This window comes from Bos indicus, chromosome 5, assembly GCF_029378745.1.
Source record: "Bos indicus isolate NIAB-ARS_2022 breed Sahiwal x Tharparkar chromosome 5, NIAB-ARS_B.indTharparkar_mat_pri_1.0, whole genome shotgun sequence".
NCBI lineage: Eukaryota > Metazoa > Chordata > Mammalia > Artiodactyla > Bovidae > Bos > Bos indicus.
Genome location: NC_091764.1, coordinates 114,224,541 through 114,245,391, shown reverse-complemented (window position 1 = coordinate 114,245,391; position 20,851 = coordinate 114,224,541). Strand labels below are relative to the sequence as shown.

At 51.9% G+C, this 20,851-nt stretch overlaps 1 protein-coding gene across 5 annotated transcripts in view; it reads left to right on the top strand.

The window, feature by feature from the left end:
• PACSIN2 (protein kinase C and casein kinase substrate in neurons 2) overlaps positions 1-20,851 on the top strand; it is a 115,434-nt gene that overhangs the window by 74,307 nt on the left and 20,276 nt on the right. For 4 of the 5 annotated variants that reach the window (XM_019961936.2, XM_019961933.2, XM_070790532.1 and 1 more), the window contains exon 2: positions 7,406-7,543. The exons of the other annotated variant lie outside the window; for it this stretch is intronic. In XM_019961936.2, the coding sequence (XP_019817495.1) occupies positions 7,484-7,543 (60 nt within the window). In that variant the 5' untranslated portion in view covers positions 7,406-7,483. The remainder of the gene's footprint in view (positions 1-7,405; positions 7,544-20,851) is intronic. 5 annotated transcript variants of the gene reach the window in all.

Sequence of the window (20,851 nt, the reverse complement as noted above, 5' to 3'; positions counted from 1 at the left end):
GAATTGCATTTGAGAGGTTAACCAAATATCGTTAAAATGCGTGAGCCCGAGCCCCCGGTGAAGTAACAGGACAGGGTGGGAAGCTGTGTGTACTGTGACCTTCCCCCAGTCTTGGTGCTGACTGGGAAAGACCCAGACCCCCAAGGTTACTGACGGTGGGGGCCGGGTGCAATGTGGGCCAAGACGTGATGTCATGTAGCTGTTCAGAGCGTCGGGGAGACAGCACGGACAACAGGGGAAATGCTCATTATGCAACTGAAAAAAGCCAACCGCAGGATGGCATGTTTGCTGTGATTGCAGCAGAGACAGACTGTAGATGGCAGAGGAAAGGGCTGAGTAATGAGAATGCAGCTGGCGGAACTGAGCCCCACTGAGAGGAGCCCTCACTGGTTTTGACAGCCCTGCGGTAGCCGAAGGAATAGACATTTGGACTTGAAACTGTCACAGGTTCAGCAGTATGCTGCTGCTGCTAAGTCTCTTTAGTCGTGTCCGACTCTGTATGACCCCATAGACGGCAGCCCACCAGGCTCCCCCGTCCCTGGGATTCTCCAAGCAAGAACACTGGAGTGGGTTGCCATTTCCTTCTCCAGTGCATGAAAGTGAAAAGTGAAAGGGAAGTTGCTCAGTCGTGTCTGACTCTGAGCAACCCCATGGACTGCAGCCCACCAGGCTCCTCCGTCCATGGGATTTTCCAGGCAAGAGTACTGGAGTGGGGTGCCATTGCCTTCTCCTCAGCAGTATAAGGTGAGTCAAATGAGCAAAGCTCTGGGAGCCAGGTCGTCACGGCCGGGTGGGAACGCACCTGCTTTGGAACTGGTGCCGTGCTGTGCAAAAGCAGTGCCACGTCTGACAGTGGGAATAGCGTCCCTGTTTAGAAAAATTTGTTTATCTCTCACCTAACCCAACACGATTGTTTTCTGTCAGAAAAAGAGGCCCTGTAGTGTTGACTAGACAAAATGAGACAGTCCCAAGTTTCAGGAGGTGGTTTTCTCGGCAACACCAAGCTCTGTCTGTGAGAGAGGCTGACAGCCTTGTTAATCTCTGGAAGTACTTTTGAGTGTGTTTGGCCCACTCTGCACACCCTACCCCACCCCGTACGTGCTTCTGGAGGACCCTCCCCACCCCATCCGGGTGTGGGGCTTGCCGAGCCGTGGCCTCGGTGTGTTTCCCTCAGACGGAGCTGTTTTCCATGGTTGAGGTATGCGCACTACACAATGTTCCAGAGATATAAGTCACTTTATTTGCTGATCTCTATCTCTTCCTTTGAGGAATGTTCAGTTTTCCAGATGAAATCATTGGAAACAAAATAGGCTGTGCTGCACATTTGAGCCATTAAAAAAAAAAAAGTGCTTTGTCGGTTGTGTAAAGCAGTATATTGCCTCGGGTCTTACTCTCTGAGCAGCCCCCGTGTGGGAGGTGGCTTGAGGGCTAAAGAAAAGCAGGCAACCCCATTCTTTCTTAAGAGGAACTGACTGGACATACAGGGAGAGCCTGAACTGAGGCTGGAGGCAGAGGGTTCCCAGCAGCTTGTGGGCCCTGCTGGTGGTCGGCCCCCGGGGCTGAGCAGGAGAAGGGCTTCCTGTGTGGCTGGTGGTAGACAGCCTGGCCCTGAGCCACACAGCCCCCACTGTGGTTGCTAAACCAGTTGTGGTTTAGTTTAACGTGTGCAGTAGTGTTTATAGAAGAATTCTAACCACTGGAGCCAAAACATCTTCACATAAATGTCCCAATTATTTCCCATCGGTTGATCTTCAGTCTGTGTGAATCAAAATTGCCCAGACTTTTCACTTCAACTTTTCTCATCCTGAATCCATCTAGCAAGTTTTTATTGAGTGACTGCTCTGTGGTCTTCTGACTTGAGTTTTGAAAGGGTCTCTGTGTTGAGAATAAACTGAAAGGCAGGGCAAGCCAGGACACCATGGGGAGATGACTGCAATCTTGCAGCAGAGAGGTGCTTCCGGTCGGCAGAGCTGTTGGGGTTTCAAGAGGGGCTGGTCGGTCCTTTTTCGAAGCTGTGGTGCAGTCACGTGGCTCAGAGGGCCACACCTTCATTCCTGGACAGGCCACTGACAAAACAAAGTGAGGTATTTTCATTAATGGTTTTTGTATCCTAAAAATATTACGTGGTGATAGTCAAATTTTTCAAATAATTTAGAAGGTGACGAGGTAAAATATGCAAGTTTGCTCTGCACTGCCACAAGTTTGAGACTCACTGGGGCTTTCTGCACATTGACATACTTTGGGGGTTTTTTTGGCTGCACTAGGTCTTAGCTCTGGTATATGGGATCTAGTTCCCTTACCAGGAGAAGGCGATGGCACCCCACTCCAGTACTCTTGCCTAGAAAATCCCATGGACGGAGGAGCCTGGTGGGCTGCAGTCCATGGGTCTCGAAGAGTCGGACACTTACTGAGTGACTTCACTATCAATTTTCAATTAAATGCATCAGAGAAGGAAATGGCAACCCACTCCAGTGTTCTTGCCTGGAGAATCCCAGGGACGGGAGAGCCTGGTGGGCTGCCGTCTATGGGGTCGCACAGAGTCGGACACGACTGAAGCGACTTAGCAGCAGCAGCAGCAGCAGTTCCCTTACCAGGGATCAAACCTGGGCACCTTGCATCGGGAGTGCAGAGTCTTAACCTCTGGACCACCAGGGAAGTCCCCCGATTGTGTTTTAATACCAGTGGGATCAGACTGTATCTATGGTGTCACACTTGATTCCACTTGATATGCAGGAACACTGTGCGTCCTTCATCCACGGCTGTACACACAGTCCCCTGCCCTTTCTCCTCTGGCTGCCTGTGTTCCACTCCGGGGCTGTATCAGCACTTTTGATTCTTGATGCACAGTGAGGTGGCTTTCGGTATCTTATTCTTCCTGCTATTAAAATCAGTACCACCGTGAATTCCTACCTACCTTTGACCTTTGGGTGAGTTTATCAGTAGGAAAAGTTTTAGAAGAACTAGTTGGATCAAAGGCTGGGTGTTTCTTTTTTGTCATACATATCACATGTTGAGAGGCAGCGCAGGTAAGGACAGGTATGGAAGACCATGCATTTGGATGCTTGATTTTCAGTAGTGCATCTTACAGCTACTTGAGGCTTGAATTTTTATCAGTTAGCAGATAGAAGATCTGAGTTGCCATGCAGCTCCATTCCTCCCTGGAGTCCTCAGTGACGCCTCAGGCGGGTCTGTGGGCTCCGGCCCTGCTGGGGCTGCCGCTAGGACCTTTGTTCCCAGGGGCCGCCCCCTGCTGGAAAGGCCCCTCCCTTGTCCTTTACACACTTCACGCCCACTTGCTCTCCACCTTGGGTCCTCAGAGAGGCAGGACCATTCTGCCTCCACAAGAGCTTCCCTCCACTCACTCACAGCACCTCATTTATCTCTGTTCTAGCCCTGTTCACACTCGCAGCTGTTTTCACCTTACTGTGTGTCAGTCTGCCCTGCTCAGACACCTGGCCTGCGCGTGCAGGGCCTGTGTCAGTCCTGCGAATTGCTCCATCCGCGGGACTCTGAGTGACCGGCACGTAGTAAGTTCTCAAACATCGGTGTGTAGAATGAATGGGAGATCCACTCCTTACTGAAGGAATGATTCTCCCCTCACTCTGGGCCAGAGAGTGGCTTAGAAGAAACTGTAGGGACTTCATTAATCAATGAAGAATCTCCCACCCTGGACAAGGAGGGAGGAACAAACCCTAGACCCAGCATATGCTCACGGCCAGGCCTGCAGGGCAGCACAGGCCAGGCTAGTGTTGTGTATGGGCAGCAGCGAGGATGCCTCCCTTCTCTTCTGCCTTCTGAAGTCACCGAGGATCAGAGGTGGCTTCTCCAAGGACGACTTTGAGGGTAGATGAAGCGCTAATGGTAAAGAACCTGTCTGCCAATGTGGGAGACATGAGTCATGGGTTCAATCTCTGGATCAGGAAGATCCCCTGGAGGAGGGCATGGCAACCCACTCTAGAATTCTTGCCTGGAGAATCCCATGGGCAGATGAGCCTGGTGGGTTACAGTCCATGGGGCCGCAAAGAGTCAGACACGTCGGAGTGATTTAGTATGCACGCACAAGCTACATGCGCCTTTTCTCAGAATCTTCTTGCCTTTTGACCTAATGACCTGTTCTATTTCTTTTTCTTGGAACAAATTAAGGGCATTAAGGGGGAGCTGAATGTACTTATGTAATGTGTACCATTACTTACCTGATATCTTTTATCAGGCCCAGATGGGAGGAGAGAAGTTATGCCAGCTCCCAGATTGGACCAAGGGCACCCTTGGCAGCCTCCGTTAACCTTTGAGATTCTGCCCACCGTTTTAGGAATGGCTCTGACTCGGGGCTTCCCAGGAGGCACTAGTGGTAAAGAACCCGTCTGCTAAGAGACAAAAGAGATGCGGATTCAATCCCTGGGTTGGGAAGATGCCTGGAGGAGGCATGACACCCACTCCAGTACCCTTGCCTGGAGAATCTCATGGACAGAGGAGCCTGGTGAGCTATGACCCATAGAGTTGCAAAAAGTCAGACATGATTAAAGCAACTTAGTACGTACTGACTCACAGTGTTTACGTCCATCGGCAGCTGAAGTCACTGAAACCCAGAGATCTGGGCACTTTTTCCCCCACCTCAGTCATGCCTGGATTCCTGAAGAAAGTCTCTTAGAATGTATTCAGCAGTCGTCTTCTGAGGGGGACCACGGATGTGCTTATCAGCAGTGGGAGGAGAGGGCCGATGATTTGTACATCTTTACCTTAGGATTTTCTTGTTCTCAAGTCTCAATTTGTTTTTTATACACTTTTGATGGGAAGATAAGGTCCCAGGACAGCTCAGTTCAGTCGCTCAGTCGTGTCCAACTCTTTACCACCCCATGGATTGCAGCATGCCAGGTTTCCCTGTCTATCACCAATTCCTGGAGCTTGCTCAAACTCTTGTCCATCGAGTCGGTGATGCCATCCAACCATCTCATCCTCTGTCGCCCCGTTCTCCTCCCGCCTTCAATCCTTCCCAGCATCAGGGTTTTTTCTACTGAGTCAGCTCTTTGCATCAGGTGGCCAAAGTATTGGAGCTTCAGCATCAGTCCTTCCAATGAATATTCAGGGTTGATTTCCTTTAGGATTGACCGGTGTGATCTCCCTGAAGTCCAAGGGACTCTCAAGGGTCTTCTCCAGCACCACAATTCGAACATATCACTTCTTTGGCGCTCAGCCTTCTTTATGGTCCAAGTCTCACATCTATACATTACTACTGGAAAAATCATAACTTTTATTATATGGACCTTTGTCAGCAAAGTGATGTCTCTGCTTTTTAATATGCTGGCACTTCACAGGCTCTTAATCGATCTTGTGCAGAACTGATCTTCTATTAGTGTCTAAGCCAGGACTGAACCCAGGCAAGAAAATGACTTCCTGAAAGTGAACTTTTCAGATGTCAAGTTGCTTCTCTGCCCAGAGCAAGCACCGCTCTCCCCTGCACCTGCTCCCTGCAGCTGCTCCCTGGGGCTGGCCAGGCAGCTTAGCCAGTGGCTTGATTTGGCCACTTTGAGACTCGCCTGAGCCAGAGCTCAGATATTCCCTGAGAAGCCTGAAACAGAGACCAGCTGCTCTAGTTAGAAAACTCTCTGCTGCTGCAGTCGTGCGCTGGGGTGCTTCTAGGAGAGCCTTGGCTCAGAGCATGGGATCCCACCAGAAGGGGATGCTGTGAGATGCAGCACCAGGGCCCTGGCCTGTGAAGCCTGCCCAGCCATTGCGATATCCAGGGTCAGGAGGACACGCTGCCTCTGTGGCGTGCTGCTAGGTAGAATGAATGTGCGGCACTTGGGCCACTCTGCCTGCTTACGGAGTGCATGCGTGTGGGATGCTTGGCTGAAGGGACCATAACTTGCTCTTTAAATGTATTGAGAATAGGGGGCTGTGTTCAAGTTTGGAAGCTGGAAATCCATCAGATTAAACCTTTTAATCCACAGCTAGATCTTAGGTTATAAGACACCTTATTTATTTAAACTTGAGATTGTTTCTAGAAAACATCTTAGTATGATAGAGAATAGTACCTTCGTAAGCAGGCACAGTTGGTGTCCTGCTTGGGTGACCATGGACCAGTTACCTAGCCTCCCTTAACCTCAGTTTTATCAGCTCAAAGTATAGATGAAAGTGATTATACCTGCTATCTAATAATAATCGCATTGTAACTTAGTATGTGTCACTTACTGGGGACCATGTACTGTTCTCCTGGTATGTCTGGCCGTGTTGAACCTTCACAGTAATTCTGTGATACATTATTGTCTGAGTTACATTATCGTCTCTTGTTGACAAGATAAGGCCATTGAGGCACAGAGAGGTTAGGTACCTTGCCCACTGTTGCCTGGCTAATGAGTAGCACGTCTGGGATTAGAGCCCAGGCAGCTCGTGTTCCTTACTGTGCTTGTAGACTGTCTCACAGGGAATCCCAGGATTATAGCATGGAAAGGCACCTAGAACAGTCTTGCACCTGTAGGTGTAACAGTGTAGATCACTCTGCCTTCTCCCTCCCATGTCTCAGCTGTCTCCTGACTGTGGTAGGAGCGTTTCAGATCTCTGGCTGTGAGATCTCAGTGCAGGGTGCTGTGAAGGAGACTTGAGTCTCACTCTGTCACTAAGAAGTCAGGGAATCTCATGGGGCTGTGGATGGGTCATTCCATCAGTGTGATTTGTGCTTGTGAACATAGCTGGAGTCCTTCAACTTCTTCCTTCTAGCAGGGGAAATTATCACCCCATTGCCCTCACTTGGATTTAGATCATTGAATCATTGCTCAGAGACGATCACTTTCGCTTGTTTGTCTTTACTCCTTCTAGCTGACCCTCACACAGACTGTGTCAGAATAAACTGGTCTGAATCCAGGGCCTCAGTGGCTGAGATGAGCCAGTCATGGGAAGAGGGAAACAGCCCCCAACACAAGCAAAGCCTGGTGGGAACTGGAGAGTGGAGTCAGGTGTGAAAGATGGATTATTTCCACTCACATTTTGCCCCAGGTCCTTGTCGTGTGGGATGAGTAGGACAGGCTGGAACAGGGCAAGCCCAGAGATGCAGCGACTCTGCTTTTGCCTGTTCTCCTCGCAGGGTCTCTGCCCCTTTCTCCAAGGGATGAGGCGTTAAGTGTATCAGCCTGTTGATTTAAGTGTGCAGACTGTTCTTCAGAAAGCTTTTCAAAGTCTTCAGTAAGATGTTGCAAAGGTTTACTTGTTAATGTGAAATACACACCACACATATAACACGCACATGTATGTCAGTGCTGAGTTTGGAGTGTTTGACTTTCGTCCACTGAAGGAGATTGTGGACTGTGCTGCATTGAAGGCAGTCATGGAAATGGAAGTTGTGAAATGGAGACAGCTTGCTTCTTTACATTGGGAATTTAAAAGCTGCAATGTTGTGTTTTTTGTTTTATAGGTGTGTCCCCAGATTTTGAGCATCTGAAGTGGACCTCTAATTTAAGCACTCCCTGCTGCTCCCTCACCCTTTGGAGAGATGTCTGTCACTTACGATGATTCTGTTGGAGTCGAAGTGTCCAGCGACAGCTTCTGGGAGGTAATGCCCATACTTTCTTCTGGATGAATGCAGAGACCAAGCCAGTGGTGCCTGACACCCCCTCTTTATTGACTGGGGCTGGGGTGATGAGATGACCATACACCAGAACCAGCCAGACCTCCAATCTAAGTGGCAGCGAGTATGGCCTAGCTCTCTGTGAGGATGGTAAACTTACCTTGCTAGAAAAGTTTGATAACAGAAGAGGTTAGAGATGTTCATTTAAGGTCTAATCAGTTTGTCCATTCTCATAGCTTCCTTTCCATGCTCAACCCTGCTGTGACTTGAAATGACATATACTGATTACCAGGCTTGGTCTCAGTAGCGGCATTACTCTTGAGTTTTGTAGAACAATGGGTGGTAGTGATGTGACAACACTTTGGGCAACGCAGGCAAGTGGCCAGGAGGCTGAACAAATTGCCCTTGGACTTCTTGGAGCATCTTCTTGTCTGTCTGTGCCTGCGACGAATTCCTTTCCTAATCAGATTATGTTGTGGCTTGGGTTTTTTTGTTTGTTTTTTAGTGGAGATAATTCTTCCTGAGTCCCACTTATTTCTTTGTTGTTATTTTGTCACTCAGTCGTGTCCGACTCTTTGCGACCCCATGGCTTGCTTGCCAGGCTCCTCTGTCCATGGGATTTCCCAGGCAACAGTATTGGAGTGAGTTGCCATTTCCTTCTCTAGGGGATCTTCCCCACATCTCCTGCACTGGCAGGCAGATTCTTTACTGCTGAGCCACTGGGCACTTACTTCTTACCTGCTGGATAAAACAGAGTCCATGAAATCTTGTTTATGTGGCTGCTTGGGCTTCCCAGGTAGCTCAGTGGTAAAGAATCCAGCTTCCAATGCAGGAGATGCGAGTTCGATTCTTGGGTGGGGAAGATCCCTGGAAAAGGAAATGGCAACTCACTTCAGTATTCTTGCCTGGGATATCCCATGGACAGAGGAGCCTGGGCAGGCTACAGTCCATGGGGTCACAAAAGAGCTGGACATGACTTAGCAACTAAACATGTGTCAAAACCCCTGGAACCATCCCAGCAGCTGTGGGCTTAGTGGAAAGAGCACTGGCTTTGTAGTTGGAAAGCTCCAGGTTCTGATCCCAGCTGCGCCATTACTAGCTATCTGTGTGACCTTGGGCGAGTTGCTTGACTGATCTGAGCTGCAGTGTTTTCAGCTCTAAGAGGGATGATGGTACTGGTCTTCAAGGGAGGCTGCCACCATGAGACAAGAATGGCAACATCGGAGCCCTGTGATGCTTTCCTGACACAAAAGGCCCAGGTGCTGCAGAGCCCCATGGTGGAGCCTGTGGTTTGCCGGAGACAAGCACGGAGTTCTGTTAACTTAGATTAATTAGATGTGCGATTTTGTCTAACATCAAATACTGTCGATACTACAGCCTTAACACAGACAAGTGATCACAGGAGCCCAACTCAAACTTCTCTGAACACTTTTCTTCTCTGTGTATTGGGGGAAAGGTCATCATTGCCTTTTAGCTGACTACTTTATTTTATTGGAAGTCAGTTTTTATTGACCACCTACTGTGTGCTAGGCCCCGTGAGTTCCCATGGGACGTATGACCGCCTGAGTCCCTGTTCCTCAGCTACCTTCCTGGTGGGGATCCGGGCTGGAGCTCAGTCTCAGTAGCCGGAGAGGCATGTGTGACCTGGGGAACACCTCAGCAAAGGCAGCAACAGAGTTTTGGGTACATCCCAGCTGCTCGGCCGCAGCGGCCCCTTGGCAGGGTCAGGTGCACTCTCACGGCGTGCAGAAGGATTGGTGGTGAAGCTGGATCAGAACAGGCAGTTCTGAGATGCAGGTGGAAGTGCCTCAGGGATGTGACTGGGATTCAGGACCTGCATGGCCCATAGGCAGGTCTGGGTTCACAGACAGTTGGGCCCTGGAGCCCGTGGCCTGCCCAGCATCGTGGAAGCCCTTGGGGACCCGGTGCTGACTGCAGAGCCTCCCTGTGAGTGCCTGTGAAGCCTGCCTTTAGAAACGCAGGTCCTCATCCGTCTCAACACTGATCTGAAACTACCGGCAGAATCCTTTAGTCATGGGGAAAGCTCCTGTTTGGTAACTGTGGTAACAGTGCCATTGGCCTCAGTCAGCACCTGCCTGGAGCGCGGTGGCAGTACAGGGAGGCTAGCGCACACAAAAGGCCTCTTGAGGGGTGGACCTGGAGAGGCCAGGGATAGGCTTTGGAACCAAGTGGCCTGGGTGTGACTCCCTGCCTTGTCACTTACTCTGTGTGTGTGTGTGTGTGTGTGTAGCTTTAGGCAAGTTACTACTTTTTCTTATCCTCAAATTTCCCAATCTGTAAAATGGGGATATTAACAGTAGCCACATCCTAGCATTGTGAGAGTTAGGGAATGAAAGTAAAAGTGAAAGCTGCTCAGTCGTGTCTGACTGTTTGTGACCCCATGGACTATACAGTCCATGGAATTCTCCAGGCCAGAATACTGGAGTGGGTAGCTGTTCCCTTTTCCAGTGGATCTTCCCAACCCCAGGATTGAACCTTGGTCTCCTGCATTGCAGGCAGATTCTTACCGCCTGAGCCACCAGGGAAGCCCGAGTTAGGGAATGAATACATGTAAAGTGGTGTCAGGCATCAAGACAGGTGCCAGCTGGGAGCTCTGTCCCTCTGATGCAGGGGGTGGGGGTCATCACACACACACACAACATATAATCTGTTACTGTGGGGGGTGTTGGTTAGCACTGTCTTAATAACCCAGTTGATGTCAGAAACTTCTGTGGAAAAATTAAGTAGCTAAATATAGTTCTATTTTAGAAGTCTTCAGCTGCTTGTTAAAAAAATAAAATGTAGGTGAAAGTTGCAGTGTGTATTGTCAGCATATATTAAGTCAAGTGGCTTGAACAAGCCCTGTCACTGTTGTAAACCCCTAGGCTCCCTGTTAACTTCTTAACTGCAGTGTCAGTAGACGAGAACATCTCTTGTCCAAAGGATACAAAGGCAGATGGGTTTATTTTCTAGACAGGCTCTGCTCATCTGGTGGCACTGCCCCTGACACCGCTCTTCAGCTCGCACAGAGCAGCAGTGCCTCTCCCCCCTCCCGCCCACCTTGACAGTCGTGCCCTGAGTGGAGGTGTGATTGCTCAACCGAACCAGCTCTGAGCAACCCAAGTGCACGCTGCCAGCTGCACGTCTCCAGGCTGCCAGCAAGGTCCCTCTTTCCTATGGAAGGCCACTTCTCACTGGTGTGACCCCACAGGACTGTTGTGCAAATCTAAGGAAAGCATTGAAGTCTCGAGGTAGAAGGCCTTTTGTGTCTGATTTTACCCCTTTCCACCACAAGGTGCTAACTGAATAACCCAGCGCATAACTGGGTCATGCTGGCTTCTTCCATGCGCTGGCTGTGTGCCTGCGCAGGGGACATGTGGCACTTCCCTGCAGGAGCCTGTGGCTGTGACATTCGAAAGTAAGCTCCCTGAGGCAGGAGACACAGGGATCATTGTGCGAGGCGCTGTAGAATTTGCTGGGGCGCCCAGGGGCCAGTGGGGCTCCCCCTGGAGGAGGGGGCAGGGAAGGTGGCATGGAAGATGGGCAGGGTCGGTGCTAAGCACCCAGATGTTCACCAGATGGACGAATGAACGAGGGGTGCTCTTGGGAGGAGGAGGGATTACTCACAGGGACATATCTGCCAGTTAGTAGTTAGTTGGAGGGGACACTTTCTGTATCCCCAACACTGCAACACTGTAGGAAACGATTCAGAAGCGAGGAGGGTGGGGGGCTGATCCCCACAATGGAGGAGCTGGAGGAGAAAGGACGGTGGCTTCCACGGAGAGCGAGGGCAGTGAGGTCAAGCTACAGCTCTGCCCTTGGTATCATGGCGTTCAGAGAGGGGCCCGCTGCTGGCCTCACCAGAGAAGGTGTGTGGGGCAGGTAGGGCTGGGAGCCAGAGGAGGAACAGCTTTCTAGGCCAGAACAATGTCTGGAGATTGCAGTGAGCATGGTCCTGCAGAGGCTGAGGGTCTTGACCTCTTTGGAGTCAACTGCCTGTTTGGGGGCTGAGCAGTCATGTGGGTACAGATAGGTTGAGGCTGAGTCAAGGTGGTTCCCCAAGGTGACTCCTTTAGCCACCAACTGGCTAGAGTTGGAGCCTGGCCCATCCTGCCCACAGGCTTCCCAGCAGGGCGTGGGTGGGTCGGTTGCTTCTGGCAAGTCCTCTAGCTCACTCGGGGAGCCTGCAGGCACACCCCCACATCTCCAACTCCAGGCCCTGCCTTGGGTCTCCTCTCTGGCTCTGGAGGCTGGGGCACAGGGAGAGCCAAGGCCGCAGGCCATGGCACTTTCCCAGTGCCATTGGGGAAGCCTGGCTGCCCTCTGCCCTGGCAGGTTCTGGGAACACGACAGTGGGTTTGGGCCCAGCAGGCCTGAGGGCTGCTGCCTCAGTCTCTGAGGGCTCCTGAGGGCCAGGTTGGGAGGGCAGACTGCTGATTTCTGGGTCCCAGCCCTGCAGCTCGCTCACATCCCTGAAGAGGAGCCCTGTTCAGCTGTCAGCAGTGGTGCTGTTAGAGCTCAGGCCTCCCTGGATGACGCCAGGCTGGGGCTGACCTGTGAGCACTCTCCGTGGGCACAGGGAGCCTTGGTGGAGAGTATTTTGGAGATGAAGAGGACATAGATGTCTTGCTGTAGAACATTAGCCCCAAAGAGTTGCCACATGACTATTTGCTGTCTGCTTCAGAGAAGGTTCTCTCTGCAGTTCCTCTCAGACTTGAGCACTGTGGACTTGGCACAGCACGTGAGAACATCTCCTCGGCATCAGGGTTTTGTCTGGGAAGCCGTCCATGTAGGATGGGATTCCCTGTTCCCATCCTTCGAGACCACTTTTGTAAGTAACATTTAGAAGATGCTGCTGCCCCGTGTTCATGGATTCCGTAAAGCCTGATTTGGCATCTACCACAATCCAGGCCCTAGGCTGAGTCCTGGGGTCCCAAAATGAGTGCACAGTCCTGGGACCCCAGAGCCAGCATTCGTCGTGGCGGGCAGTCCTGGGCGGCGGCGCGGGTGCTGCGCGTGGAAGCAGGAGGGGGTGAAAGTGGCCGTCTCCTTGCCTCTGGGCAGCAGTGGTCCTCCCACGTGTCCTCTGCCTCCTCCTGCCCACACACACAGATCTGGGGGCCCGCCCTGTGCAGCAGCCCTGCTGTAGGGGTGTCGGCCTCCTACTTATCCCGCAGTGCTCGGACAGAGCTCCCAGCAGGCTGGTGGCTTGCCTTTATTTCACCACAGTTTCCAAATAGATCCATCAGTTCATTCTTACAAGCAAGCTCTGGTATCTGTTGAGCCATGACCAAGGCTTAGGGCACCAGCCTCCCTGTCCCACTGGATGTTCTACCTGTTGTCCTCCCTGCAGCCAGGACAGCCCATCAGAAAAGCAACCCTGCGTGATTCCTGCCCTGCGTGGGAAGCTTCACTTTTCTGCATCACCTTCAAAGTGAAACCATGAGTTTTGTGTGGCTAGGACTTGAGCACGTGCTGGGAGCTGCTGGACACCAGCTCTGCCCTGGGCTCCAGCCTCACTGAACAGTGATTTTTGCCACCCCCTGTACCCCACAGCTGGGTGTGTGTACACTACTAAGTCTTTGAGCTGTGTGCACATAAGCTATGTGTTTCTGGTCTGTGTACTCTCTGTGAGTTCTAAGCCAGGATGAAGAGTTTTGAAATGAAAACCAGTGATAGGGGCTGGTACTTGTTGCACACTTGCTCTGTGCCAGGCCCCTGCTCTGCTTTCCATGGGTGCTCTCAGTCCTCACCACTGCCTCTGCGATTGTGAGCTCCACTTTACAGGTGGGGAAACTGAGGCCCGGGTGGGGATTGTGCCAGCTGGGGGCTCAAGCCGCTGCCTCTAGAATGCTCTCCTGCCTCTGCTTGCAGCCTCCTGGGAGCAAGAAGAGACATGTTCATTTGCAGAGATGCCACATACTCAAATGCCTCTGCTTCGGCGTGAAGTCGCCCCTTGTCTGGGTTCAGCCCTGGCGCCAACATTCATTGCTGTGAAACCCTGAGGGCTCAGAGGAGAGAGATGACCTGCCCAGAGTCCTGGGAGGAACATGGCATTGCTAATCCCTGCTTCCCAGGGAGGGCATGAGGACTAGAGATAGTGTCTGCGGGGCCAGGGGCCAAATGACTCCCGAGCCCGACTGGTCCTAATGTGTCTCCTCTTCACGCGTGACCATCACACCTGTGGAGACAGGTGAAGGCAGACAAATCAGGTGGTCTTTGCTCCGCTCGCTGCAGGCTTGTACCTCCCCTGTCTAAACACCAGTGTTCTAAATGCCCGGTAAAGAATCACTCCGTTTTTTCCTGGAAAGAATTGACCAGTCAAGATTTTTTTGCCATCAAGCTTATCCTCTGAAGATTAATTTTTATTTTCTCACTTGATTTCAGTGATGGCAAAAGTGACTTGTGTAAGCCCTATGGGAGAAAACAATTTCTATTTCTACTCAGTAACAAACAGAAATGCATGCTTTTAGAACTGGAGAAGTCCTGAGAGCTCAAGCAGCCTGTGGTGGCTTAGCCCCATTGAGACGTCTTTATACAGACGTGTGGTGTGGGTGCAGTGAGCTTAGTGCTGAGGGACCCAGGTACAGAGGTGGGGTGAAGGAGCTGTGTCCTGTGGGGAAGGGTTTTTTGTTTTTTTTTTTAAGTGGGAGTCATGAAAGGTGGACTGGGGACCTGGGGAGGGTGGGACACTGTGGAAGCAGCAAGTTGAGGAGGGGGTAGGCATGGAAGGGGGTGCTACCTGGAGGAACTGCTGTTTGTTCTCACTTTTCCAGTCTGACAATTTCTACGCTAGATCATTTGGCTTTTTACCCCTAGTGTTCCTTTTACTGCTGGAGTTTCTGCCAGAAGCGGCTTGGTCTTCAGCGAGCCCTTACTTACAGAGCTGGAACTGATCTCACTGTCTGGGTTGGGGCAGCTCTCACAGCAAGGAGGTGCCACTCAAACAGTGCCTGCTGGAGTGTGGGGGAAATGAAAGAGGGCAGTGAGCTGTCACCAGGCAGCCAAGTGCTCCTGCCACTTCCCAGGTGCTTGGCTGAAGGAGTGTGTGCACGTACACGTGTGCCGGGAAGACAGGGGTCCGTGCAGGGTCTTCGGGGCAATGGCTCACAAGTGGGGCATGTTCTGTGCTCAGGCAAGTCCCCAGGCATCACTGGGCCTTTATCCTGACATCTGAGCAACATTTCCTGGAGGGGCAGAGTGCAGTGAACCTGGCTGGCCAGTCTTGAGGAGTTGAGGTCTGAAACAAACTTTGTGTAAACATATCTTTCCTCTCTACGTTATTTTGTTCTGCCTTTGAGTTATATCTGAAAATTGGAATCTCTCAGTTTCCCCTTCATCCATTTTTCAGTTTGTCATTTTGAGCATTTAGATTAAAGGATGATAATGCAGTCATCTTTAACGTTGTTGAAGTTCAGGGTTTGTGCTGTAACACGCTCAAAACAACAAAAGGTGCCTTGCAGGGTAATGAGCCTCATCTTCTTCACCCTCCTACTTGAGTACAAATTCCAGGAACAGAAGGTGAGTCTGGGAAATGTTGGGGGTGAGAACTGAAAACCAGGAGTTGGGCCAGAGTGAGACCCAAGGCAGAGACAGGACCCATGTGGGTCAGAGTCGAGCCAGAGCACACAGGTCGGGCTCGAGGAGGCTGGAAACGGGGACTGCTAATGAACAGCAGTGGCAGGCCGGCAAGGAGCCTCCATGTCTGAGCCTCTTGGGGCCCTGCCAGGTAAACTGCATTAATATCCTGTTTTGAGAATAAAGAGCCTGGTCAGGTTTAGGGTAGTGCTGAGGTGAGGAGCTCCAAGACCTTCTGTTCCAGGGCAGGGTGAGTTGGGAGCCTGGATGCGGGGTGAGCTGGAGGGCAGGTTGGAGAACTGGGGGTGGGATCCTATAGAAATGAGGGCGCCCAGAGACAGTTTGAGCACAAGGCACAGAGCTCCTGGTTCTCCAAGGACACCCCTCACTCTTTGGTGTTTACAAGCATGCCCCACAGATCTTACAGCCTTAAGATCAGCTGTGACCTCCTGTTAGGAAAGAGAGGTTCAGACTAGGGGTTGGGGTAGACTGAAGAAGGGTGCCTGAGAAAGAGGCACTGCTGGTGTGAATGGATGTGGCGTCTGCTGAAGTGATGTGAAATCGCTCAGTCGTGTCCAACTCTTTGCGACCCCGTGAACTGTACGTAGCCTACCAGGCTTCTCCGTCCATAGGATTTTCCGGGCAAAGGTACTGGAGTACTCCGCAAATGTGAGTGGGAAGCATGGCGCAGCAGGGCCACTCCCGGAGCCCTCCCAGCTGCCTGGACACCAGGGACTTCGAGAGAAATCGATCTGGGCCTGAATTTGACTGAAAGCTGGGGGAGTGCTGTGAAAGAACCATGAGGCTCTTCTGCTGGTCTGTACTTGGCAGAATTAGTTGTTCATTTGTCATCTGTGGAGTGTGTATCTGATGATGTGTTCTGAGAGCTGATTTTTAGCTTTCATAAGAACTCATTGGATTGAGAAAAATGAATAAAGGAGCATGACTTCCTTCCTTCCCTGTGCCTCTCGCTGGGCGCTCAGCAACTTCTCAGTCCTCTTGTGTCTACACAGAACGAAATCTCCGCTCCCAGCACCATTCAGGCATTGAAAACACATTAGAGGGTGCCCTTTGCGCTCCTGGCATGGTGGAGGGAGGAGAAGAAAGGCACAGTCCTGCCTGCAAACCCCCCACGTTGCCACGTTTTGCACGTGGCAGCAGACACCACTGCAAGAGTAACAGAGAGGGGACCTTCCCGGAGCTGGTGGCATGGCGTGGAGCTCATGCTCTGTGGGCCTCAACCTCAAGCCTTCCACAAGCAGCCTTGCCCCAGAGGTCGCTTCTGCTCTTACCTCAGACTTCACCCTCCTCCAGGCAGCCCTGACCACCTAGAGTGTTCCTTCCAGAAGTGGCCACTGTCTGTAGTTGTTACTTAACCCCGAGTCCCACAAAAGCAGAAACCACAACACTTTGTTCACCCCTGCATCCCTGGCCCCTGGCATGGTCGTTGGCACACAGTAGGTGTTCACCCCATATTTGTGAGTGGCAAGAGGGTATTGCCAGACCCTCAATCATTGAGTCATGAGTGCTCCAAGAGGTAGCCAGCCAGCTGGCGGCATTGACAGACTGTTCAATTAGGAATCCTGGAATTGTGACGGGCCCTCAGAGATCATCTGATCCTGTCTCCTCTCTTTCTGTTGTGTCTGAATAGACAGCTTGAAGAAATGGCCAGGATTTATTATGTGATGGCTGCCCCCATCTAAAAGCATGGGTACAGCTGAGGGACAGAAATGCAGGCAGAAAGACCCAGTCATTGCTGTCAGGGCAGGGCCAGTTCTTTGTGGCTCCCCTCATGAGAGGAGGTGGAGGGAAGGTGGCCTCATCAGAGAGGGCCAGGGCCTGATGGATTCAAACAAGACAGCCAAGGCCCACTCAGCCCACCTCTGCAGGCCTGTAATCAAGGAATTCCTGAAGGCTCGTCTTTCAAGGTGGTTGAGAAAATCCTGGAGCCTTGGGCATCCTGGAGCAGCTTCGGGTGAAGCATTTGTCGCTAACTCTGTGCTCTTGCCTGGAGGGCCACCATCAGCAGCTTTTCTTTATTGTCCAGTCAGCTTGGCACAGCTGGCTTACTCTTGGACCTGCCTCTCCAGGGTGTAGAGAGGGCAGTTGTCTTGGGCCTGCAGGGTCACAGGTTAAAGGGCATGAACATTCTGAGGGTAAAATCAAGGTCATCTGTGGCCTGTCTTGGAACCTGCAGGGCTGGTTGGAAGCAGACATATCACCTGAGATTGACCCGGTAAGCCTGGGCTCTGCACCCTCTCTCGCCTCAGCCTGAGGAAGAATCTGGAAGGTGGGATCTGCCTCCCTTCGACCGCATGACTATGAGTGACTTTGCTTCTTCAAACCTGTTTCCTTTTCTGTAAAATCTCACTGCCTGGGGCCATCACAGGATTACATGAGGTGACATGTGGAGCTGCGAGCACGCTGCCTAGCAGAGTATAGGTGTGCTCTATTATGATGCCGCCGCTGATGGAAAACCTCTGTGTGCAGGGCCCGTTACCACGGGGCTTGCAGGCCAGCTGGCCAGGGAGCTCAGCGTGCACCATTGTGACCTGTGTGGAGCAGGCTGCAACTGCAGAGCATGGGGACAGTGTTTGGAAGGGCCCTTGTGGCCCCCAAGTGGATCAGCCAGCAGGACCCTGTGGTGGGGAGTTGGTGTTGCCTGTCTGCGGGTGCAGGCGATCTTGTCCATGGGATTTTCCAGGCAAGAATAACTGGAGTGGGTTGCTGTTTCCTTCTGCAGTGTATGTTTAGTGACTTAATTACTGCCTGGCTGTCCCAGGCTTGCCCCAGGCGGTTTTTCCACCAGTGTATTCAGAAAGGGGTCCTGTGTGCCCAGCTCCACCCCGCATTGGGCGCTTCGTACTCTGACTGTGTGCCCACCTGTTGAGGTAAAGAACTGTCTTGCTGCTCTCATGGGCATTCCTCCAAGTCCCACGAGCATGAGCATCTCACTTGGGCCATTAGTCCTGCAGACTTCCACGTCTCTCTGAAGTTACCACTTTACACCTTTGCCCATCTCCCCCAGGGGCCTCTCTTTCATGTTGTATTAATATATAGGATTTCCTGGGACATTCCAGATTTTAGTCCCTTGTCACACTGCCTACTTGCCAAACTAGTAGTCAGCATTTGAGTATGTTCACTTTGTCCATGTTGTTGGTTTCAGAACAGAAATCCTTAATTTGTGTGTGTGTGTACACTTACAGCTTTTACTTCTGAAATTTTGCTTAAGGGATCCTCTGCTGCCCTAAGTCACAAGGGTGTTTGTCTCCATTTTCTTCTAGTCTCTCTCTGGTTTAACATTTCACCTTTTTATTGCGTGCCGAGACCCAGTGAGTGGAAGGCAGTCAAGAAAAAATGGTCAGTGAGGAAGACAAAGGTCCATACTGTTAGGGCACAGTCAGAAGGTGTGTGGGGTTGTGTCCTGTGGGCTCTAGTCTGCACACGGGCAGAGGGGCCGGCTAGGGGAGGGCAGGGTGGTCCGGGGCACTGGCCTAGGAGCCCCCCTGTGTTACGCATCGAGTCAGTAGTGAGACAGCCAAAAGCTTCCTTGGGCTCCTGGGGACACCCAGACTCCACCGGGGTTCTTTGTGGTATTGAGCCATGGGCGTGAAGGTTCGAGTCTCAGGGCTGAGGCAGCATGGGGTGGGAGAGCACGAGCTTTGGGGTGTTCTGCCCCATTCTCTTCTCACTTGGGCCACTGGATTCACCCTGGAGCTTTGGTTGTAATCAGGTAATTTGTCTGGGAAGTGGGCTTGATGGTCACCAACCAAAGAGAAGGGTAAAAGGAGCAAAGGGGAAGATGTCTGTGACATGACCCTATAGGTTCCTGACCTGTCGGCCCACAGTTCCCATGGTAACTGAGCCAACACTTGGGGTGGACGGGTGGCAGGAGCTGTGCACCCGCATTCACGTTCCCGCACATCCACTTAGGATCCTGGGGGGTCCCACTGACCTGCTTCCAAATCCTCCAGCCTTCCTGTTTTCTTTGGCCCCTGTGTTCCACAGAAAGGAGCTGGCCAAGGTAAACCAGCTGTGAAGTCACAGAAGCAAGCCTTCTCCAATGTCCTTGTGAGAGTCAGCTCCAGACTGTTTACACCCAGAGGAAGCTTGAGGAACTTGTGCGACCTGTTTGAACCGCCCTTCCCAGCGCCCCTGTAATTACAAGCCCGCTGGGTTTCAGGCAGAGTCCATCGGCTCTGCTCTGATCCCCGATTATGCAGATGTTTCTGCCAACTCCAGCCTCAGACTCCGTTTAGCTGACCCAAACAAACCAAGGCTCATCTGATGCTGGGTTCTCAGGCCTGGGGGCAGAGCACAGCCAGACACACAGGCAGCCCAGAGCCCAGTGGGGCCTGTGGGTAGGAAGGGTAGAGTGGCTGAGATGCGCTTAGGACAGCAGGCAAGCAGGCGGGTCGGGTTTCCGGGGAGCCCCAGGCAAGACCAGGCGGTTGGGTGCAGGGAGGCGGGAGAGTGGTTTCTGGGGAGCTCTGGGCAGGAGGGGTTCTGCTCCTTCGGCCTCGTAAGTCCAGCCTGCGGGAGCCACCCCCCGCAGTGCCCGGGAGCCAAGTCCTGCTGCCTCTGTCCACCCCCACCTGCCTCCTGGAGGACAGCCTGGTTCCTTTCTCATGCTTTCCTGCTCTGGTCCCCACTGCTGTGCCCCGGAGTCAGCAGGCTACTCAGACCTACCCTCCAGGGCATCCCCCTCCCGCACCCCACCGTTCCCTGAGCATGGCATCCCTCCGGATGATGGCCCGACCCTCAAGATGTGTCACTGTCTGACTGAGCCCATCTCCCACGCCACCCACTGCACCCAGCCCCCCTAAGTCTCTAGTCCCCCTGCGCTCTGTGCCCCCTGTGCAGGTTCTAATGGACTTCTCCAAGGGCCAGGACTCCATGCTGTCAGACCATCTTCATTCTGTCAGCACATTGCCCTCTCTGTGTGGTCTGCGAGGTGGAGACGGTGATACCTGATGAATGTCCCTGAGTGTGGACTGCAGTGATGGCCTGTCTCCAGCCCACATGCAGCCTTTGCCCTGAGCAGAGGGCAGCAGGCAGATGTCGCGGCAGTGTCTGGGCGCCCGTTGTCATGAACACTCCCCTGTCCCCTTGGCCCCAGCAGTGCCAGCATTTAAACCTGAAACATATGCTTTCAGAAACATCCTTCTCATTCCTTGCTGCTTTTCAGATTTCTAGAGTTATCACTTAAAGATGAACCGTATTTATGTACAATATGTGCCAATGCGAAGGGCTGTACCACTGTGTACCTTGTTAAGAAATATCCTTTCCTTTTCCCTAAAGCTTTTCACAAGGGTTTTGAAAAGCAAAGAGGTAGACAGGTTTCTGGGGAGCCAATGTATTTTAATATTGATTGCCAATTTGAATATTGTTAGTAACAGTGAGATGAAAACCAGGTCTGCATCATGGTTTCATGTCAGCTGTCAAGTCTGTGTCGAGCTGTCACTGTCTTAGCTCTTTTTGCCACCAGTTCAGCAATACCAAGTTTGTGTTTTGTTGGTTATGTTTTTCACCCTACTGTAAATTTCAAAATGACAGCAAGACTTATTTTAGGGGAAGTGAACATGTGAAGTCACTTCTGACTGGTTGTGAAATGCTTGCTTTCTCCTTCCTAAAAAGGGGCTGCTAAAGGATGGAGTTGGAAGTTCAGGTTCAGCTCTGTGTCTTGATGAGCTGCTGTTCCCCAGGATTCTGGTT